The sequence below is a fragment of the Jaculus jaculus genome, chromosome 10, assembly GCF_020740685.1.
Source record: "Jaculus jaculus isolate mJacJac1 chromosome 10, mJacJac1.mat.Y.cur, whole genome shotgun sequence".
Lineage (NCBI taxonomy): Eukaryota > Metazoa > Chordata > Mammalia > Rodentia > Dipodidae > Jaculus > Jaculus jaculus.
The window spans coordinates 102,949,417-102,968,972 of NC_059111.1; the positions used below are offsets into that span (position 1 = coordinate 102,949,417).

Here is a 19,556-nt window from a genome sequence, read left to right on the forward strand (position 1 = left end):
TCTTTGTTGTCATTTTCATTCTTCCACCTGCCTTGTGCTCTCATTCCAGGATCCAGCCATCTCTGGCAATGAGACGCAGCCCTACCCTGCCTTCACTCGAGGTTTGGAGGATGAGGTCTTCATCACATACCCTAATGGTGGAGGCATTGTCTGGGGAAAGGTAGGCTCTAGATGATGGTGCAGTAATTCTCTCTCTGGGCCAGAGCCTGTGTTAGTCAGTGAATGCTGACCTTGTCAGTTTGCATTTGTTCTCTGACGTTGTAGTTTCCACTGTTCAATCAACATCTATCAATACAGAAAAGAACTCTGTGCAACCCACTTTTCTCTAGGGCAGTTCTATATGACAACCAAAGTTCATTACCCCTAGGCATGTGGCTCATAGTTTCCTAGGAAATTATCTATATGGGAAATTACCTAGAGCATTTCTATTGAACAGTTTTCTCTCCACAGGTCTGGCCTGATTACCCTAATGTAACTGTGGACAGCTCTCTAGACTGGGACAGTCAATTGGAGGTAAAAGAGCATTTTTTGGATATTAGAAGTCAAGGTTGCCAGGAAGGGGAATCATAAACACAATATTAAATTGACCATGGTGAAGAAATGCACTCAGGATGAGTGTCTTTCTTTCAGTTGTGTGCTGATTACTTCACATCCACATATGGACAGTTTGACGTAGGCACTGTTGTCCTTGAGATTCAAGATTCAGAGAATTTATATTGCTGATCCATTGTTCTAGATGTCATCAGGATGATTTTCAATCCAAGACTTTCAGATTGAAGTGGATTATGGGATTTTAAGTAGATGCTATTTCTAAGAATGCTCCGTATTCTCTTACTTAGTATTACACCTATAATTTCTTTCACTATCCCTCCCGTTTTTTTGATATAGCGTTAGTATTTATCACAATTTTAAAGTCATCTCCTCAGCTTCCAATATAGTTGTGGGAGGAAATAAAAAGGTCAGCAAAATACAAACCATGGTCCTTGTTCTCTTAACATTTGCAATGTGATTAAAGAGTCATGATTTGGGCTGGAGAGATGGCTTAGCGGTTAAGCGCTTGCCTGTGAAGCCTAAGGACCCCGGTTCGAGGCTCGGTTCCCCAGGTCCCACGTTAGCCAGATGCATAAGGGGGCGCACGCGTCTGGAGTTCGTTTGCAGAGGCTGGAAGCCCTGGCGTGCCCATTCTCTCTCTCTTCCTCTATCTGTCTTTCTCTCTGTGTCTGTCGCTCTCAAATAAATAAATTAAAAATTAAAAAAAAAGAAAATATTTAAAAAAAAATAAATAAAGAGTCATGATTTACTTTTTTAATGTTAATGTAGTCATTGCTTTAGTTACTTGAGGGCAGATAAAGAGAAAAGGAAGTTGAATCTTCCTCCTTATTTTCTCCCATTTATAAGACACACATTTGTGAGCTCCATGAGACTTTTGAAATCGTAGAGAACAGACATACAAACCATACCATGAACCATACCATCTTACTTCTACCTTCTTTTCAAGTGTGAGTGTTACCTGGATATGTCTTTCTGTCCCTGATTTGTGACTTCCACATGTGGTTTCTCTCTCTCTTTCCCCCCTCCCCCCTGCTTTGGCTCTGGGGAGTTCTTAGGAAATGGTGGCACACTTGGGGCTGGGCATCTACAGCATGAGGTAGTGAGTTCAGGGTGCTGACTGTTGCTGTTCACACTGACACAGAGAGGAAACAAGGTAGTGGATGTTTTAAGTTCATATTTATCTTGGCACTTATTATTTTTCTAAGAAGCCAAGAATATTTTATTTTTTTATTTGAGAGAGAGAGAGAATGAGAGAGAGAGAGAGAGAGAGAGAGAGAGAATGGGCATGCCAGGGCCTCCAGCCACTGCAAACAAACTCCAGATGCATGCACCCCCTTGTGCATCTGGCTCATGTGGGACCTGGAGAATTGAATCAGGGTCCTTAGGCTTCGCAGGCTAGCGCCTTAACCCATAAGCCATCTCTCCAGACCAAGGATATTTTATTACTCAGACTCTCCCTGTGTATTTCCCTGTAATAAAGTGCTTGAATTTAGTTCTTAGTAAGTGCCTCTTTGCTGTCTTAGATCTTCATTTCTGACAGAGGAATCATGTTTTATTTTCGCAGCAATACCGGGCTTATGTGGCCTTCCCAGACTTTTTCCGCAATTCAACTGCCACATGGTGGAAGAGGGAGATGGCAGAACTCTACAACAACCCCCGGAATCCAGAGAAGAGCTTGAAGTTTGATGGCATGTGGATTGTAAGTGTGAGCATGGATGTCTGTGCACACATGAGTAGGGGTGTGTGTGTGTGTGTGTGTGTGTGTGTGTGTGTGTGTGTGTGTACGCATGTGGGCTTGCTGCATCCCAGCATACAGAACAGAGACCTTTAGTCAAGAGAATAGCAATCACTTAATGGAGACTTTGAGTACTTCCTCCAGGAGGGAGTGGAGTAGCTGTGATCCTCCTCAGCCCTTGTACCTTCATGAAGTTCCTGTTGCAAAACTTCGGGGCTGATGACTAGAAATTCTTCAGAACTGGAAATTCGTTGGCCTTACTGAGGGCTTTTATGTTTTCCTATAAGACTTAATTGCTATTTCCAACCACTTCTTCTTCTGTGATGACCATGGTGGGCAGCATCTATGAGACTAAATGTTGAACTTCTATTCCCTACTTCCTAGCCTCTGATTAGACAAGGTGTAGTTATCTTTAAATGTAAGCCCTGTCTGTGACATTTGCAGGATATGAATGAGCCCGCGAGCTTTGTGAACGGAGCAGTTCCTTCTGGCTGCAGCGATGCGTCTCTGAACCATCCTCCCTACATGCCACGTAAGTACTCTGGGCCTCCTCCTCCTGCAGGGCAGTGGCTGGAAGGAGGGTGGTGTGCTCATCCCAAGCCCAGCAGCTAAGGGTGACCCTGACTGTGGAGGACAGGTCCTCATTAGTGATGCGGACTACTGGGGCCAGAGACAAAACACACCAAGCACTTTACTGAATTGTGTATGTGCAAGAATCATGATCCCTTGGGAGGAGTTCTCAAAGAGTTCCGGAAAACTTTCAGCAGTGCTAATATCTCCATAGGATTCTCAGAGATAGATTTCTTAATTATTCAGATTTATGCTAATTTATCCACAGGTATTTCGTATACCACCAAAGGGTACAAAACAGGGGCATTCCCATTCTTAGGCAGCCAATGAAATTTGAAGCTACATTTTTTACATCATTGGCCCACAAGTAATTCACTCTATGAGTTGTGTGATATGCCATAGATTAGACAATGTTTCCAAATCTCAGTTTTCTAAACTTGAAGACTCAGAAAACTCGAAATAATTGGCCATTAAAAGTCCAGGTAAAAGCCCATTCTGTAGTTAAGTGTTCGACAGCTTGGCCCCACAATGCCTCAGGATCCTTTGAACTTGATGTTGAAAATACTTGCGGGCACACTGGTGCTCAGAGCTCAGCGCGGTGCTCGTATCTCTGGGGAAGAGGCTAGACCCATGTAGAGGTCCTGTTAAACTTAGTACCTAGAGCTGAATTCCTTAGAGAAAGGTCGAGGACTGAGTGGGTCATGGCGGACTTCACTGACTGTTGTCATCTCCCTCAGACGTGGAAGGCAGGGACAGGGGCCTGAGCAGCAAGACTCTGTGCATGGAGAGCGAGCAGATCCTGCCTGACGGCTCGCGGGTGCGGCACTATGACGTGCACAGCCTGTACGGGTGGTCCCAGACCAGGCCCACCTATGAGTGAGTGACTATCCCCTTCTCCAAGTTGGCACCATTCATAGGGACAGCCAGTGATGGGTATGGCCTCCCTCCTTTTCCGTTTGTTTTCCAGCCTAAAGAATTAAAAAGTATTCAGTGATTATGTAGCGATTCTTAGTTTTTTTCTTTCTAGTTTTTTTTTTTCTCTGTTTTCTTTTTCATTTTTTTCCTGGTAGGCTCTTGCTTTAGCCCAGCCTGACTTGGAATTCACTATGTAGTCTCAGGTTGGCCTTGACCTTGCAGCGATCCTCCTACCTCAGCTTCTCCAGTGTTGGGATTAAAAGTGTGTGCCACCATGTCCTAGAGAGAGAGAGAGAGAGAAAGGGAGAGAGAGACAGAGAATGGGTACACCAGGCACTGCAAATGAACTTCAGATGCATGTGCCACTTCGTGTACGTGGCTTCCCATGGGTATGAACTCAGGATTTTAGGCTTTGTAGGCAAGCACCGTAACCACTGAGACGTCTCCCCAGAGAGCTGTTCTTATTTCTTAACCAGTCCTCGAGCACGGATCCAACACTGTGTTCATGAGTTGTTGGGTAGACTTAGGGCTGTAGAGTTGGCTCAGTGGTTCAAGGTGCTTGTTTGTAAAATGTGACAGTGCAGTTTTGATTCTCAGCACCCTCATAAAGCCAGATGCACAAAGTGGTGCATGTGCCTGGAGTTTGTTTGCAATGACAGGAGGCCCTGGCATACACACAGCCTCTCCCTACCTCTCTTTCTTGGCTTGCAAATAAATAAATAAAAGTTTTTTTTTTCCAAGGAAGACATTTAAAATGGTACAGACCCATCTGCAAGAAACTATTAGTTCTGTTGAGGGTTCATACATCGGGACACCAGAAATTGCTACACAAGATAGCTGGTGTTATGTCAGCATTAATTATAAGAGCCAATAGGACCACAATGGCAAGATATTTTATTTCCAAAGTGAATTATATCTATTGAAATTTGTATTTTTATTTTACCATTCTTATTGTGTAGTCAATGCATAGTCCCTTGAATTAGCCAAGCCCTTTTTTGTGAGTTCAATAAATAACATAAATCATTGTGAAAGGGAATTTGTGGTGTGTCTTAACAAATACGGAAAACCAAGTATTTGGTAAGTAAATATCAAGACATACTATTTGGAGACAATCCTGCAGGGTTATCTCATGCAGGGGGCTTGTGTAACTGTGAAATGACACAGCTGTCATTATTATCTCCATTAGCCAGCAAGACCTTTCCTAATAAGATTTCCAGTTTCCTTCTAATCCTGTAGCAAATGCTTTGTCACCATATCCTAAGTCCAGGGGTTTTGGAAGGGAAGGTTGTTTTCCCTCCCCTGCCTTGACTAGAGTTCACCCCCTTGTCTCCCCCAACCAGAGCCATGCAGGAGGTGACAGGAGAGAGAGGGATCGTCATCACGCGCTCCACCTTCCCCTCTTCTGGCCGCTGGGCAGGACACTGGCTGGGAGACAACACGGCTGCGTGGGACCAGCTGGGCAAATCCATCATTGGTGTGTGGGGTCTCAGGGACCCTGCTGGCAAGGGAGGGCGTTAGGAGCCTCGGTGGAGGAGGTGGAGGAGTCAGAGCATGAGCGCTGGCCTTAAACAGCCGTGGTTCTCGTTGCAGGCATGATGGAGTTCAGCCTCTTTGGCATATCCTACGTGAGTATCCTTGCATATTCCTCGTCCCCAAGAAGATGCGACATCTCTCGGACATCACCGAAGGCTAATTTATTCCCTGTTGTTTCAGACCGGGGCAGATATCTGTGGGTTCTTTCAAGATGCTGAATATGAGATGTGTGCTCGCTGGATGCAGCTGGGAGCCTTTTACCCCTTCTCCAGGAACCACAACACCATTGGGACCAGGGTAGGACCCCAGCCTGTGTCGTTTGTATGGTGTCACTGGAAACCCTTCCTCAGTTTCTGCGGTGCGCTCCTACTCTGACCGTCCTTCTTTTTCTCCGTTAGAGACAAGACCCTGTGTCCTGGGACGATGCCTTTGTGAATATTTCCCGAAGTGTGGTGCAGACCAGATACACCCTGCTGCCCTATCTGTACACGTTGATGCACAAGGCCCACACGGAGGGCACCACTGTCGTGCGGCCGCTTCTCCACGAGTGAGTGTCTGGCTGGGATCTGTGCATAGTTCATTCACCCTATAAAGTGACCATTGATGAAAATAATTCCTCCACACTGACGGCAAGATTCCACTTGGTCACGAGCTCTATAAACAGAGCACACTTCATTCCTCGGTTTTTTCATAGTGTTATAAATACCACGTGTTGAGTGAAAGGCCGCTTACTGAGTGAAGAAGTTTTTGAAGTGGTATAACACAGAACATCAAATTTTATTTCTTCTTTTACATTGCACAGACTTCTCTATTTTTGTAGTAGTTTGGTTATATTGACCCAGGCCAGTATATTTTAAAGCCATCAATAAAGGCATTCCAAGGAAGGACAAAGGCATCTTTATATTTAATTTGTATTTAATACACACACACACACACGCATATATATATATTATATATATATAATTATATATATATATAATTTAAAATGGGCCATGGTGAAGAATTACAGAGATATTAATACAGAAGAGACAGAGAGCTCTGTGGGGTTAGAAACTCCTACATCAGGGTCTTTCAAGCCCCAGGTTCTTATCCACATTGGCAAAGAACTGAGGACGCAGACTCAAGAGAATGATAAATTATGAGATTTATTTTGGACAGAGTTAGGATGGAAGGAACACAATGCAGGAAGGCTCCCAAGTCAAAAGCGTTTCTCCTGCTTCCATGGTGCATAACGGGAGGGGAGGCTGGGAAAATTCCCTCACGTAGGGAGACATGAAGAATGGACTCAGGTCCAGTTACATGAACCAGGCATCCAGGCAGAATGAGCCTCCTCATCAGGCTCAGGAGTGTGAGGGAGGGGCGTGATTGGTAGGCAGGCTCCAGAGGCTGACTCAGGAAGGGGCGGCTCTCAGGTGTTAAGCCCCAAAAAGGTTGTGAAAGAAGCAGGAAGCTGGTGCTGGGGTTGTTGCTTGCAGCCATGTTGGGTGAGACTGAATCAGATGAGATTTCTAGTCCTGCCAGATCAGACAAGATGGCCTCCGTGTTTCTGTGGGCCAGTTCCTAGCCAACTACCTACCAGGAGAAAGTTACTTGGCACCTAATCCATACTGATATTTTATAGAAACCGATATACTTGAACCCCTCTTTAGTTTGGGAGACGTGACTTAGAGAAACGAGGTCAGCATGATTTGATTACAGTTGGGTGAGGGTAGAGACACCACAGGAGGCTGCTGGATTTCCAACTTGAACTGAAACTTGAAGATTTCTTCAGGGCTGGGGGCTTGGGCCCATTTGGGATCTGACTGTAGCACCTTTGTTTTCCTTTCCAGGTTTGTGTCAGATAGAGAGACCTGGAATATCGACAAGCAGTTCCTTCTAGGTCCAGCCTTCCTGGTCAGCCCTGTGGTGGAGCCTGTGAGTATAAATGGCTCTGAGGTTGAAGGATCCTAGCTGTCAGGCTCAATGAAGGATAAGGCTGGTGTGTGGGGGATCCTGAGACATCGTCTCTCATTCTCCTTTTCCTTCTTCTCTTTCTGCTAAATGGGCTGCTAAGCATTAGAATTTCTCTAGGCAACGATACAAAAGGGGTGAAGACAGACCACTCAGGGAGCCCTGGAGCCAGAACCGGAACTTCTCCTGAGGTAGAAAGAGTTATCTCCCAGCTCAGATAACTTGTCTCATCGATCTCTATATGCATTTCCCTCCTATTTTTTTTTTCCCCCGCTATAGATTGTAACAATGCTATGGGCGAAAATACTGAGGATTTTCTCTCACTCCAGTTTTAGACAAAACTGTTAACATATCCATTTTCTTCCACCTGTTCATCAGGTTGTTCCAATTTTTCTTTTTAAAAATATTATTTACAATCTCTATTATTTATTTACGAGAGAGAAAGAGAAAATGAGAGAGAAGGAAAGAGGGAGAGAGAATGAGAATGAATGCACCAGGGCTTCTTGCCACTGCAAACAAACTCCAAACTATCCCACTCTTCTGATTTTTCTTAGAGCCGTACGACGTGAACTTTTGATTCCATGGACATCCTGAACAAAACTCGGTCACTTTGGTGCTAAACTTTCAGATCCCCCTTTTAAAAGTTCTGCTCTATAGGGCAGTCTAGGAGAAAAGTAAGCTTATAGGGCATCGAGGATAGACTCTTTCTTCCAATAAGTAGAATAAAGGGTACATGGGCAGGTGGGGGTTATACAGGAAGTAATAATCCCCTAGATCATTCAAAGTTTTCCAGAACTGCTTGCAAAAAGTGTGCTGTCTCCTGGCTGCTGGCTAGCCATTGCCTTCCTACCTTAAGGGACTCTTCAGGCAGCTTAAGTCCTTTTGTTTTGATTAAAACACTAGCTTTTGGGCTGGAGAGATGGCTTAGCTGTTAAGCGCTTGCCTGTGAAGCCTAAGGACCCCGGTTCCAGGCTCGGTTCCCCAGGTCCCACGTTAGCCAGATGCACAAGGGGGCGCACGTGTCTGGAGTTCGTTTGCAGAGGCTGGAAGCCCTGGAGTGCCCATTCTCTCTCTCTCCCTCTGTCTTTCTCTCTGTGTCTGTCGCTCTCAAATAAATAAATAAATAATTTTAAAAATCCACTAGCTTTTTAATCCTCCCCACAGTTTGCTGTACATACAAAATTTCCTTTTGTTCCATAGCGAAGGACTGGTTGGTTCCATAGACCAAGGATGATTTTATTGGCTTAAGTCCTGCATTCCAAAGGACTCTATGGCTACCCATTTGAGTCAGGAGATTTCCCACGTAGTGTGTCGGGGGTGGGCGCCGCAGCCCTGCAGCCCTCAGGAGACGTGAAGGCCATCACTATCGTAAGGCCGTTCCTGGGCAGTCTGGGTCCTCGCTCCTAGGCACAGTGCACACCGCTCACACCCCACTCGCTCTTAATTTCAGAATGCGAGAACTGTCTCTGCGTACTTCCCTAGAGCCCGCTGGTATGACTACTATACAGTAAGTTGTTGATTTTTAAAAATGTTTACATAAGACGGAGGATGGTGGGGCACAAAGGCTGCAGGTCCGACAAGTCTCGGGACCAGTGCCGTTTCTGGAAACCATGTGCCGCTGTCGTAGACAAGTCACTTCTGACCGTGGCCTCAGTTTTCTCACCACTCGCTGGGGTGAGACCAAGACCCGAGAACGGTTGTGGCAAGGGGAGCATCTCCATGCCTGGCTTATCGTGCTGCAGCTGAGAAAATACGGGCGCTTTGAGGTTCACGAGTCAGGGCCGAGTGCAGCTGTGACCCGTGAAGCAAGATAAGAGTTTCTCAGATGGAAAAGCAAGGGGTTGCATGGGGCAAGATAAACAGGTCCCGCGGGGTGGGGTAAAGGTGTCAAACGTAAACACGAATGTGTTCAAAGAGGAGAACACATAAATAAGTGTTTGCTTGGTTCTTCTCTGTACAGCGGGAATCGAGCGGGTTACCTGGTGGGTGTGGCAGTTGGACAGAGACGGGAGATAGACTCGGGACTCTTGGGGAAAGAAAAGGCCTGGAATGGCTGTTGTGGAGGATGTGTGAAGAACCAACTAGAAGCGATGGTAAACATTGCTGGTTGTCATTTGCTGGTGCTCTGTGACTTAGAAACGGTGTGTAGTGAGGGAGGCTGGCGTCCACACCAGGCCCCGATGGAGTATGTGCTAAAATCCTCCTTCAAAGGCCAGGGACTCGCATAGGACCTTACAGCAGCAAAAGATCGCACACAGATGCAGACGGATGTTGAACATTTAATAGCAGCTGTGTGTTGAGTGGTGGTGACAAGACATTACGTTCAGGAAGGTGGATGGGACAGACACATCGACAGGGAGCCCTCTTCTTGATCACCTCCCTCCTTCTGCCCACAGGGTGTGGATATTAATGCAAAGGGACAGTGGAGGACCTTGCCAGCTCCCCTGGAGCACATTAATCTTCACGTCCGTGGAGGCTACATCCTGCCCTGGCAAGAGCATGCCCTGAACACACACTTAAGGTGAATGAAGACTTGTGAGGAAGATTCCTGAGCCCCCAGGCATTACTCTCAAGTGAAAAGCAATTTTATTAAGAATTATTTTTGTTGTTGTTCTGGGATTGAACTTTCTAAAAATTCTCAATTCTGAAAACTTTTTAGTAGTTGTTTTATTTATTTTTTAATTTTTAAATTTTTATTAACATTTTCCATGATTATAAAAAAATTATCCCATGGTAATTCCCTCCCTCCTCCCTCCACACTTTCCCCTTTGAAATTCCATTCTCCATCATATTACCACCCCATTACAATCATTGTACTTTCATATATACAATATCAACCTATTCAGTACCCTCCTCCCTTCCTTTCTTAGTAGTTGTTTTAAATCCAAGTGTGTGAAACGATACTGTAAGGTTCAGGAGTGACCAAGACCACGGAGAGCACTCTGAGGCAAAGATGAAAGCTTTTATTCGGGAAAAGCTCGAGCTGCTAGGACCGACTCTCAAGAGCGGAGCACAATCAACTTTTGAGACTACAGATAGTGGGGGAAGTTGAGGAAGGGAAATGGCTAGTGTGTGAAACCAGAACAGTGATCAGGTGACCTGAGACATAAGGGGACAGGAAACCTAGATGTGGGGCACTTTTAGGCAAGGAAGGCACGATGGCTGGGTGGTTCCCTGAGGAATGTGGATGACCCTCTTCCTTGCGTCTCTGTCACCCTCCTGCTGTCCTCAGTGACTCCATTTTGTCCTGACCTAACAGGTCTAAGAAGTTAGGAAACAAGCCATTAGAACAAAAAGTTTACAACCTCAGGTCTTTCCTCACAAAGAGGAAAGGAAAAAGCTTTTAGTTTAAAGGCTTTATAGGAAAATTTTCCTTGACTCTTTCTTGAATTCGTTCATCTGGCTGTGACGTCATTTAGCTGTGTGGATACAGAAGCTGAGCTGGCTCACGTGTCCTTTGTATGCAAGTCTTGAAGATGCTCATAGTCTCACAACCATGAAAAATTAGTCAATCCGAGGGCAAGGCATGATGTAAGACAAAGGAGATTTATTGAGGGAATAAAAAGGTGGAAAAGCCCAAAATATCAAGGCGAAATGTTTAGGATTCTGGCCTGCAACCACCAAAGAGAAAGAAATGAAAAATTAAAATAGAAAACTTAGGCTTTTTGATTTAGAAGTCAGAAAACCTGGCAGGCTCAGCAATGAGGGTCTGTGAGCAACTCTATGAAGAGAGACTCCAGGAGGTTTAAGTCCATTTTCTCATTAAGACGATACATATGCTCCTACATCACATCCTTAGCATGTCCATAGGTGATGGGTGGTCTTTGGGACTGATAATGGGCAGACTCAGTTGAATTAACACTTAAAGGAAGGGACCATCATCTTACGCTTTGGTTTCATTAGAACGTCATGTCCCCATACAAGGCCAGAGGTAAAACTCAAATTAGCTTTCCCTCAACAAAAGTCCTGATGTTTCTCTATCCTCCTTCCTTTCATATGGTATTTTGAAATAATAAATTTTATTTATTATTTATTTTCAAGGACAGAGGGAGAGAGAGAGAGAGAGAATAAGAATGGGTACACCAGGGCCTCTGGCCACTGCAAATGAACTCAAGATGTATGTGCCACTTTGAGCATCTGGCTTTACATGGGTGCTGGGTCTGACCCAAGCCGTCACACTTAGCAAGCAGCTGCCTTTAACCACTGAGCAATCTATCCCATCCCTCATATGATATTTTAAATCCTATGGAGGAAGAACTGTGATGTTTCCCTTCCTAATGTTACTAGAGGAATGGAAGGTTGGTCCTGTCCTTCAAAGACCTACAAGCCCTGTGTGTGCCAACATACCCATAACAAGCACCCCCTCTTTACCACCCCCCCCAAAGCATTGACTTTCATTCCTTTGATTTTGTGACCTGTGGCTTTGGCTTTTTAATTTTTTTTTTTCTAATTCTTCTCTCTCACTCCACTGTAGCCGCCAGAAATTCATGGGCTTCAAGGTGGCCTTGGATGATGAGGGAACTGCTGAGGGTTGGTTCTTCTGGGATGATGGGCAGAGCATTGGTGAGTAGAGGTTCCCTGGCATTCATACCCACACCATAGATTAGGTTCCTAGGTATATTATAAGCTAACTTTTCCCTTTTCTATGTGAAAAACAATTTTGCATTTTAAAATATAGTCATTTGTTTTCCTCAATAGTCTTCTCTGTGTTGTACAGAAATCCTCATGCCTGTGTAAGTGATACTTAGTTATGAGTCTCTTTGCATTACTCAACTGTCCTGTTCCACTGTGGGATGCTGTAGAAGAGAGCTTGAGGGAAAATGTATTTGTTGCCAGCTGAGATAAACATTGGTGAGATTTATGGTCAATGGCACTACCTATTTACATGGTTCACCATCACAGCAGATAGTTTCGCTTTACTGGGACAAAATGCTTGACCAGCAGCAGCTTATGGGAGGAAAGGGTTTACTTCAGGCTTATAGGTTTGTGGGGAAGTTTCCTCATGGTGGAGGAAGCTGCCTCATGTCATCATATATCTGCCGCAGAGACAGAACAGCGAGGATGAGCTGGCTCTCAACACACGGTGGGCTGGACTAATCAACCCCCAGGTCCAATCTCAGAAATATACCTCCTCCAGCAAGACTTCACCTCCCAAAGGCTCGACCAGCTTAGGGTTAGGTAGAATGTTTAATCACAAACATCTGAGGCTTTGGGAGATATTTTATGTTCAATCCACCACACTGTACCCATTAAGACAATGTGAATGGGCTTGCATACATAAGGAACTATCCAGTTTTTGGTAAACTCTTAGGATGATAAGTCCTTAGGTCTTTTTGCATTCGGGTCATGCAGCAGAACTTCCTGCAGTGATGGGGATGTTCAACATCATCCGTCTCACACGGTCTTAGGCATACATGGCTGTTAAGCAGTGGCAATGTGACAAGTGCAGCTGAGGAACCAAAATTAGATTTTACTTGATTGTCATAAGTTTAAATGCGCATAGCCATGTTTCTCGGGTGGCTTCTTCCTTAGGCAGCATTAGTTGTAGAGGGTAGCCGGCGGCCACTGGTAGAGTGACGAGTGAATGAGAAAGAGGCTAGTGCACAGTGAAGAGAGAGAAAGCCCCCTGGGTGGGGTGCAGAGCAGGAGTGCCCGAGATGGGCTCTTGACCAGCTCACCCTCAGCTGTGCCGCACTTCCCACTCGTCCTGGGGTGGTGGAGTGAATACATGAAGAGTAAAAGATTTTTTTGTTTTCCAATTTTTTTGGAGAACACATTTAAAGAAAAATGCCCAATATTTCGCAAGATAAACCCATCGAGGCGCGTGTGTGTGTCTAGCAAAAAGAATCTGAAAATTCTGAAATGACTGGGAAGATGTTAGAATAGTACCCCACAAGAGCTGACTTCAGAAGGGGAGTAAGATGAAACTTTGATATGAGGTGATGGGCAGACAAATGTATCTTGAGAGTCATTTCAAGCATCTTGGGTCCATTTGGGTATGAGTATAAAATTTGACTAGTCCCCATAAAGAGGTCTAGCATTGCAAACTCAGCTCTGTGAAGAGGAAATGGAAAACAAGAGTAATCCCTACTCTCTTTTAAAAAATTTTCTTTTGTTTATTTATTTGAGAGAACACACACAGAGAGAGAAAGAGGCAGATAGATAGAGAGGGAGAATGGGCGCGCCAGGGCCTCCAGCCACTTCAAATGAAATCCAGACGCGTGCGCCCCCTTGTGCGTCTGGCTAATGTAGGTCCTGGGGAATCGAGCCTTGAACTGGGGTCCTTAGGCTTCAAAGGCAAGTGCTTAACCACTAAGCCATCTTTCCAGCCCATAATCCCTTCTCTCTTAACTAAGACAAGTCAGCAATCAGGATTCTGTCACATAGGCCCAGGTCATATCTACCTTGTTGTTTTATTTGCAGATAGCTACACAAAAGGTCACTACTACTGGGCCAACTTCTCCGTCAGTCAGGTGAGTATACTTGGCACAATGGAGGGAAGACAGAGTTCTGCTGGCTTGGCAGAATGCTACATACCACGAGAGCACAAAATACCTCCTAGGATCCCTTTACTGCTCATCCTTCCCTTCCTCCAGAATTCAGATGGACATTACCTGTGCTCCCAAGAAATTTTCTGTGAATGACCCTCCTCATATGTTGGCAGCAAACGTGTTTTAGTTTGCCATTTCACAGGTGGATAGACTGGGTCACGAGGCCTCCCTCCTTTGTGGCCTCAGAACGCTCTGCACATGTTGTCACTTCTCCATGTGTAGAATGTATTTTTCTTGAGAGTCTCCCATAACGTGCAAGGCAATGCTAGAGACCCTGAAGGTATCTGCCAACGGAAAGTGGATGGGACTGGGAAATGGACACAAAAGTGCCAAAGTCATGGCTTTCCTTATCTGAGAACAGATGTCGGTACAGGTTGCCTTACTTCATGCTCTTAAAAACTGTGCAAAATATTTAACCAATTTTGATAGTTTTTCCTGTCTGTTTTATTCTTTAATTTTACAGAATACACTGCAAACACATGTAATTCATAACAATTACATCTATGGCACGAGGTCTTTGAATTTGGGCTACATTGAAATCTGGGGAGTGGGCAGTGTTCCCATCACCAGTGTGGTCATCTCTGAGCGTACCACAGACACATCTGTCCCCTTCAGTTACAACTCTGCAACACAGGTTTGTGACCACTCAAGAGGGCAAGGTTGTTTCCCAGCCCTTGTTTGCTATGTGCGATGCCTTTCCTCACCTAAACCCTCAAGAGCCGCTGTTTTCAGAGGGGGAAACCAGTGTTCATTATTCTTGATCGGGAGTCTGGATTCTTTTCACATTTATCTTATTGCCTACAAACCGCGGTGAAGGTTCATCTAGCTTTATATATCCACACTGTCTCTGAGATCACACTCAAGAATAGTTTGAACCACTGGAACTCAACTATAAGGTGATACAATATAAGAAGTGTCAATCCATTACTTCATGTGCCACAAAGAAGGGGGGAAAAACACAGAATGACAAAACTATGAAACAATGTTCTTTTTTTGTTTCATTCATTAAAAAATTTAAGTTTCCAGGAAGCTCTTTGAAGCTTCAATGGACAGTTTTTTATCTAACATTTAAGTATTTTAAGTCATAATACAGAAGAAAACCTTGGGTAGAGAAAGGTGGTGATTCTTCACCAAAGTAATTTTATGTACAAAAATTATTTAAAATATCTTAACCAATGTGTAATACATATGTTTATTATTTAAGTTTGTACTCAGATATTTTTATTTCACACCTAACTCACTTCTTATTATTCAAAAGAAAACGTGTGATGCAAATCACTCAAGATACTTCCTCCATCTTCCTAAGGATATTGTGATTCAACCTTTCATGAAAGCTGTGTGAGATTGTCTTCCAAGTCCTTAAATGTGTTTCATACAGGTGTTCATCCCAGGGTTTTCTTGAAATTATACATATCCCTTCATGAAAATAATCTCTAAAGGGATTGCAGTCCATCCACACACATTACTCACAATAGCAATGAACTTCCCTCCTACAGAGACAATGCAGGCCATGCTAGGATGCTTTCCAGGCCCAGAGGCTGTTGACTACCAGCTGCGTGCTGACTTCATGAACACTAAAATGTAAAACTCTACACCGCGAGATTCGTAGCAGTGCTGTGTTTCTGCCATTCTGGAGGCAGGTGGAAATATTCCACCGGTGAACTCCGTACTTCCTTTTTAGCATGTGACTCCTTTCTGATTTCTAAACTTGAAGAAAGATTGTTAGAGCCACACGTTGGGACGTTATGCACAGAGACATTGTCTCTTATCTGTAACTGATGGCTAGCCCCACAGTGCACGACCCACATTCCCCAATGAGGAGGGTCCCTTATGAGTGGGGAGGACAGGGAAGAGGCTAATGATGGTACCAACATGGCTATATACACACTGTTATGTAACAAAAAAATGTTCTTGTTTAGTTTTTAAATTCTAAATATTTCCTCATTACTCTGCCAACTTTACCAAGAACTCTTATCATTTAATGATTTTTGTACTATGAGGAATTAGGAAACACCTTTCTCACCTGAACATGAAAGGGCACTTAGAATCAATGCAGGGGTACTTAGCATCAAGGCTGTGTGGCTCAATGACTTGTACCAAATTTGTTTGAGAGAAGGATATTTCAGGCAAGTGCCAAATACTTTTTTGTTTGTTTGTTTCCAATAGGTGTTAAGCATCGATGTGACCAACAGAAGCATCAGCCTGCATAATTTCATTTCATTGACATGGAAAAGCTCTTAGTAAAATTTTAAAGCAAGACACTATTGTGGACAGTCCTGAAACTTCTTATAATTTATGATAACAGAATTATTGTTTATTTCTAATTGTTTCATGCCAAGTATGGATATAATATTTTGTTGATTTTGTTATGTATTGTGTCTAATAACCCTAAAAGTAAAATCCATGGGTCACTTTGGTCTCTATGTGATTAGTGTGGTACATATGGTTCCTCATATGACATTCACTAAGGAAGAAATGGGTTCATGATGAGGTCTGTATATACGTCTGTGATTGTGGAAGGAGTCCCACCCCTTCACTAAAGACACAACAGAAAGCTTGCCAGCCTTGAACCTAAACAACACCTTAAGAAGTATCTAGAAGGAACTTTTGTTAGTTGGTTATAGAGAAGAACAAGGCATGTGCTGAGAGTACAATGGGATGAAAAGACTAACCCAGGCAAGTAAGCAGTAAAGATGACAGGGAATCCAAGACAATGACAAAAGTGGCGCCTCCTGGGGAGGAGAAAGGGAGAGTCCATCCACTTGAAGGACAAAAGAGGGACTTGGAGAAATCCTTTACAGGTGAGAATAGGACAAGAATGGAATTTAAGTAGGTGAAGCTGAGGGAAAGGTTTAGATATAAAAAAGAATAAATTATTTTCACAGAGGTATACTTTGAAATGTATAAATCTTGTATCTTGACCCTACCTGATGTATATAATACCACTTCACACAAATACACACTATTTGTAAGTCACAGAACAATAAAACAAGTTAACTTGGAAGAAATTTCGAATGCTGTGATGTGTGTGTGTGTGTGTGTGTGTCTGAGAAATCTCACTTCAGGCAGGTTGTGCTTCCTACTGTCAAGTAGGCTCTTGTGGAATTGGTATTTCTGGTTCTTGGTGGCATCAAAGCTCTTGCAGTCTAACCCACCAATGGGCTGTGATTTACAGTTAGCCATCCCCATGGGTATACCTCTGCAATAACTCTTTCATCAGCTTTGGTAGGTGGAAGGGTATGCTCAGATTGTTTAATCATCACAACAGTTGCTGTAAGTGGTAAAATACTAGCTCTAGCAGAAAAAGAAAGAAAGAAAAAGAAAAAAAGAAAATGGAAGTTGAACACTATTGGCTAAAGCACTTGTTAAAATTTTGTGTGAATAAATTACATAGTAACAATCAGCAGGGATATTTAGCTTTGGTATTATTTGAAAATGAGCACATTTCAAATGAGTGAGTCTACTTCTCCACTTCTTTCGTTTTGTACTAGGAAGCATCACTAAACTATGTCTCCCGTGCAAGGAAGACAATCTGTTTGCTTGCCAGCACCTGCTACGTTGTCCCTGCATATTGTCAAGATCACTTAATGTTGTAATGATCGAAATAAAGCATCATGTATGAGACCCTGAACTAACCAGGAAAGTAATAAAACATGGAAGTGCTACCGTGAGAATCACTGGAAAAAAAAAAAAGTGTTATGCTTGTTAACCTCCCTTAATTCACTCAAGAAGGCTACAAAGACATAAGCTTTATTTACTTCATAGTTCAGCAATCTCTTATGTATGTATGTGTATATATATGGAGAGAGAGAGAAGGGAATGAGTATGAGTATGCCAGGGCCTTCAGCTATTGCAAATGAACTCCAGACTCAGGTACCATCTGTGCCTCTGGCTTATGTGGGTCCTGTGGAATCAAATTAGGGTCCTTCACAGGCAATTGACTTAACCACTAAACTATCTTTCCAGCCCACTTCTTCGCATTCCTATGAAAATAGTTTTGCCTAATAGCCCCCCTAAAGGCATCTCAGGGACCCCATAGACTAGTCCTTGGACTGCACTTTGAGAATCAACCCACTTTGAGCTATATTTACCTGAAGCTATTCCCAGACAGGCTCTGTCACATGGGCTTCACTTCTAACTACTGGTCCACAGTTAAGGAAAAGGTTGGGAGGGCGGTTCCTATTTTTTTTCATATTCTTTCCTCTCTAAGCTCACAAAAATATAACTTTATCACTTTCCAGACATGTAAAATAAAGAATTCTAGACCATTTCACATAAATAAGAAGAAATTTGTTCTCTTTCTTTTTTTTTAAAAAAAAGATTTTATTCATTTTTATTTGAGAGAGACAGACAGAGAAAGAGGGAGGGAGAGAGAGGAGGCACGCCATGGCCTCCAGCCACTGCAAACAAACTCCAGATGCATGCACCCCCTTGCGCATCTGGCTAACTTGGGTCCTGGGGAATGGAGCCTCGAACCGGGGTCCTTAGGCTTCACAGGCAAGCGCTCAACCTCTAAGCCATCTCTCCAGCCCTGTTCTCTTTCTTAATACTGTTAGTAACATTAACTGGCCTATGAACCTAAGAGATATGGTTGAATTGGGCAGACATCATCCACAGTTGTACCACTATTCTGTTATTCTTGTCACAACAACTAAATCATTGAGAGTTTTACATTGGCTTTACAGTGGTCTGAAAACAAAGGGGTTTTGACCTGATAATTCCAACCCCTGGCTTGCTTCAATAACTCTTTGATATATACCAATAGCTAACGTTAGCTTTTTCTTGATATTTGGAAGATATTAGGCCACATGCTTGTCTCTGCTCTTCACTATGCTTCTGTTGGCTTTCCGCTAGTCAACTCAAGCATGCCACCCAATATCTTCCAGTGGCATAGTGAAATTATCTGTTTTCTGTACATTAGTAAATGTGTTATAAATTAGCTGGAATTGTGTCCATTGCAATATGAACAATATTACAAATGAACATTACAGGTAGGGGTTAAAACTGAACACTCATGCAAAAAAAAAAAATAGGATATTGTGCAACAATAAATCCCCTTCTTTGAACTTTGGCCAATATAGCTTCACAATTTGACATGAGATCTAGGCACATTTCCCTCAAACAAAAGCTATCTTGTACTGTGGCAAAAGATAAGGTGAATGTCATTCAAGGAGTTCATAAGTACAGAAAATCGAACTCTCTGTGCATATGTGTGCATAGAATTACCCACATACTGAGCATTGGAAAAAAAATAAAGCAGTACTGTGGGCATTTTCACTTACAGTTCATAGATGCCAATATCATAACCCACTATACCCTTGGACATTACTGGGGAGAATGGGCATGTAAAATGTCACTACTACCTTGGCAATGAGTTTCCCCCAAAATTAAACAGAGCATTACCATATGACCCAGCAATTCTATTCCTAAGAGTATTCCCAGAAGAGTTGAAAACATATGCCACAGCAAAACTTGCACATGCATGCTCATAGTAGCATTGTCATGGGTAACAACACAGAGTGTATCACCAGATGAATGAATACACAATATATGGTAGATCCATGCAATGGCTGTTATACAGACATGAAAATGAATGAAGGGTCAACAGCATGGTTGAATTCTGAAAACCTCATATCAAATGAAAAAAAAAAACATCAGATGTCAACAAACTGAATGAATTTCTAATTATATGAAATATGTACAATAGGAAAATCCATAAACACATAAAAGCGTCTAGTGGTCACAAGCCT

The 19,556-nt window shown here is 43.3% G+C and overlaps 1 protein-coding gene across 1 annotated transcript in view; it reads left to right on the forward strand.

Annotated features, from left to right (window-relative positions):
• Positions 1–19,556, forward strand: part of Mgam (maltase-glucoamylase) — a 256,817-nt gene that overhangs the window by 146,810 nt on the left and 90,451 nt on the right. The window contains exons 102-113 of the mRNA XM_045160081.1: positions 50–160; positions 451–513; positions 2,117–2,251; positions 2,732–2,819; positions 3,595–3,733; positions 5,113–5,246; positions 5,363–5,397; positions 5,486–5,602; positions 5,704–5,852; positions 7,135–7,219; positions 8,706–8,762; positions 9,652–9,776. Of these exons, the coding sequence (XP_045016016.1) occupies positions 50–160; positions 451–513; positions 2,117–2,251; positions 2,732–2,819; positions 3,595–3,733; positions 5,113–5,246; positions 5,363–5,397; positions 5,486–5,602; positions 5,704–5,852; positions 7,135–7,219; positions 8,706–8,762; positions 9,652–9,776 (1,238 nt within the window). The remainder of the gene's footprint in view (positions 1–49; positions 161–450; positions 514–2,116; positions 2,252–2,731; positions 2,820–3,594; positions 3,734–5,112; positions 5,247–5,362; positions 5,398–5,485; positions 5,603–5,703; positions 5,853–7,134; positions 7,220–8,705; positions 8,763–9,651; positions 9,777–19,556) is intronic.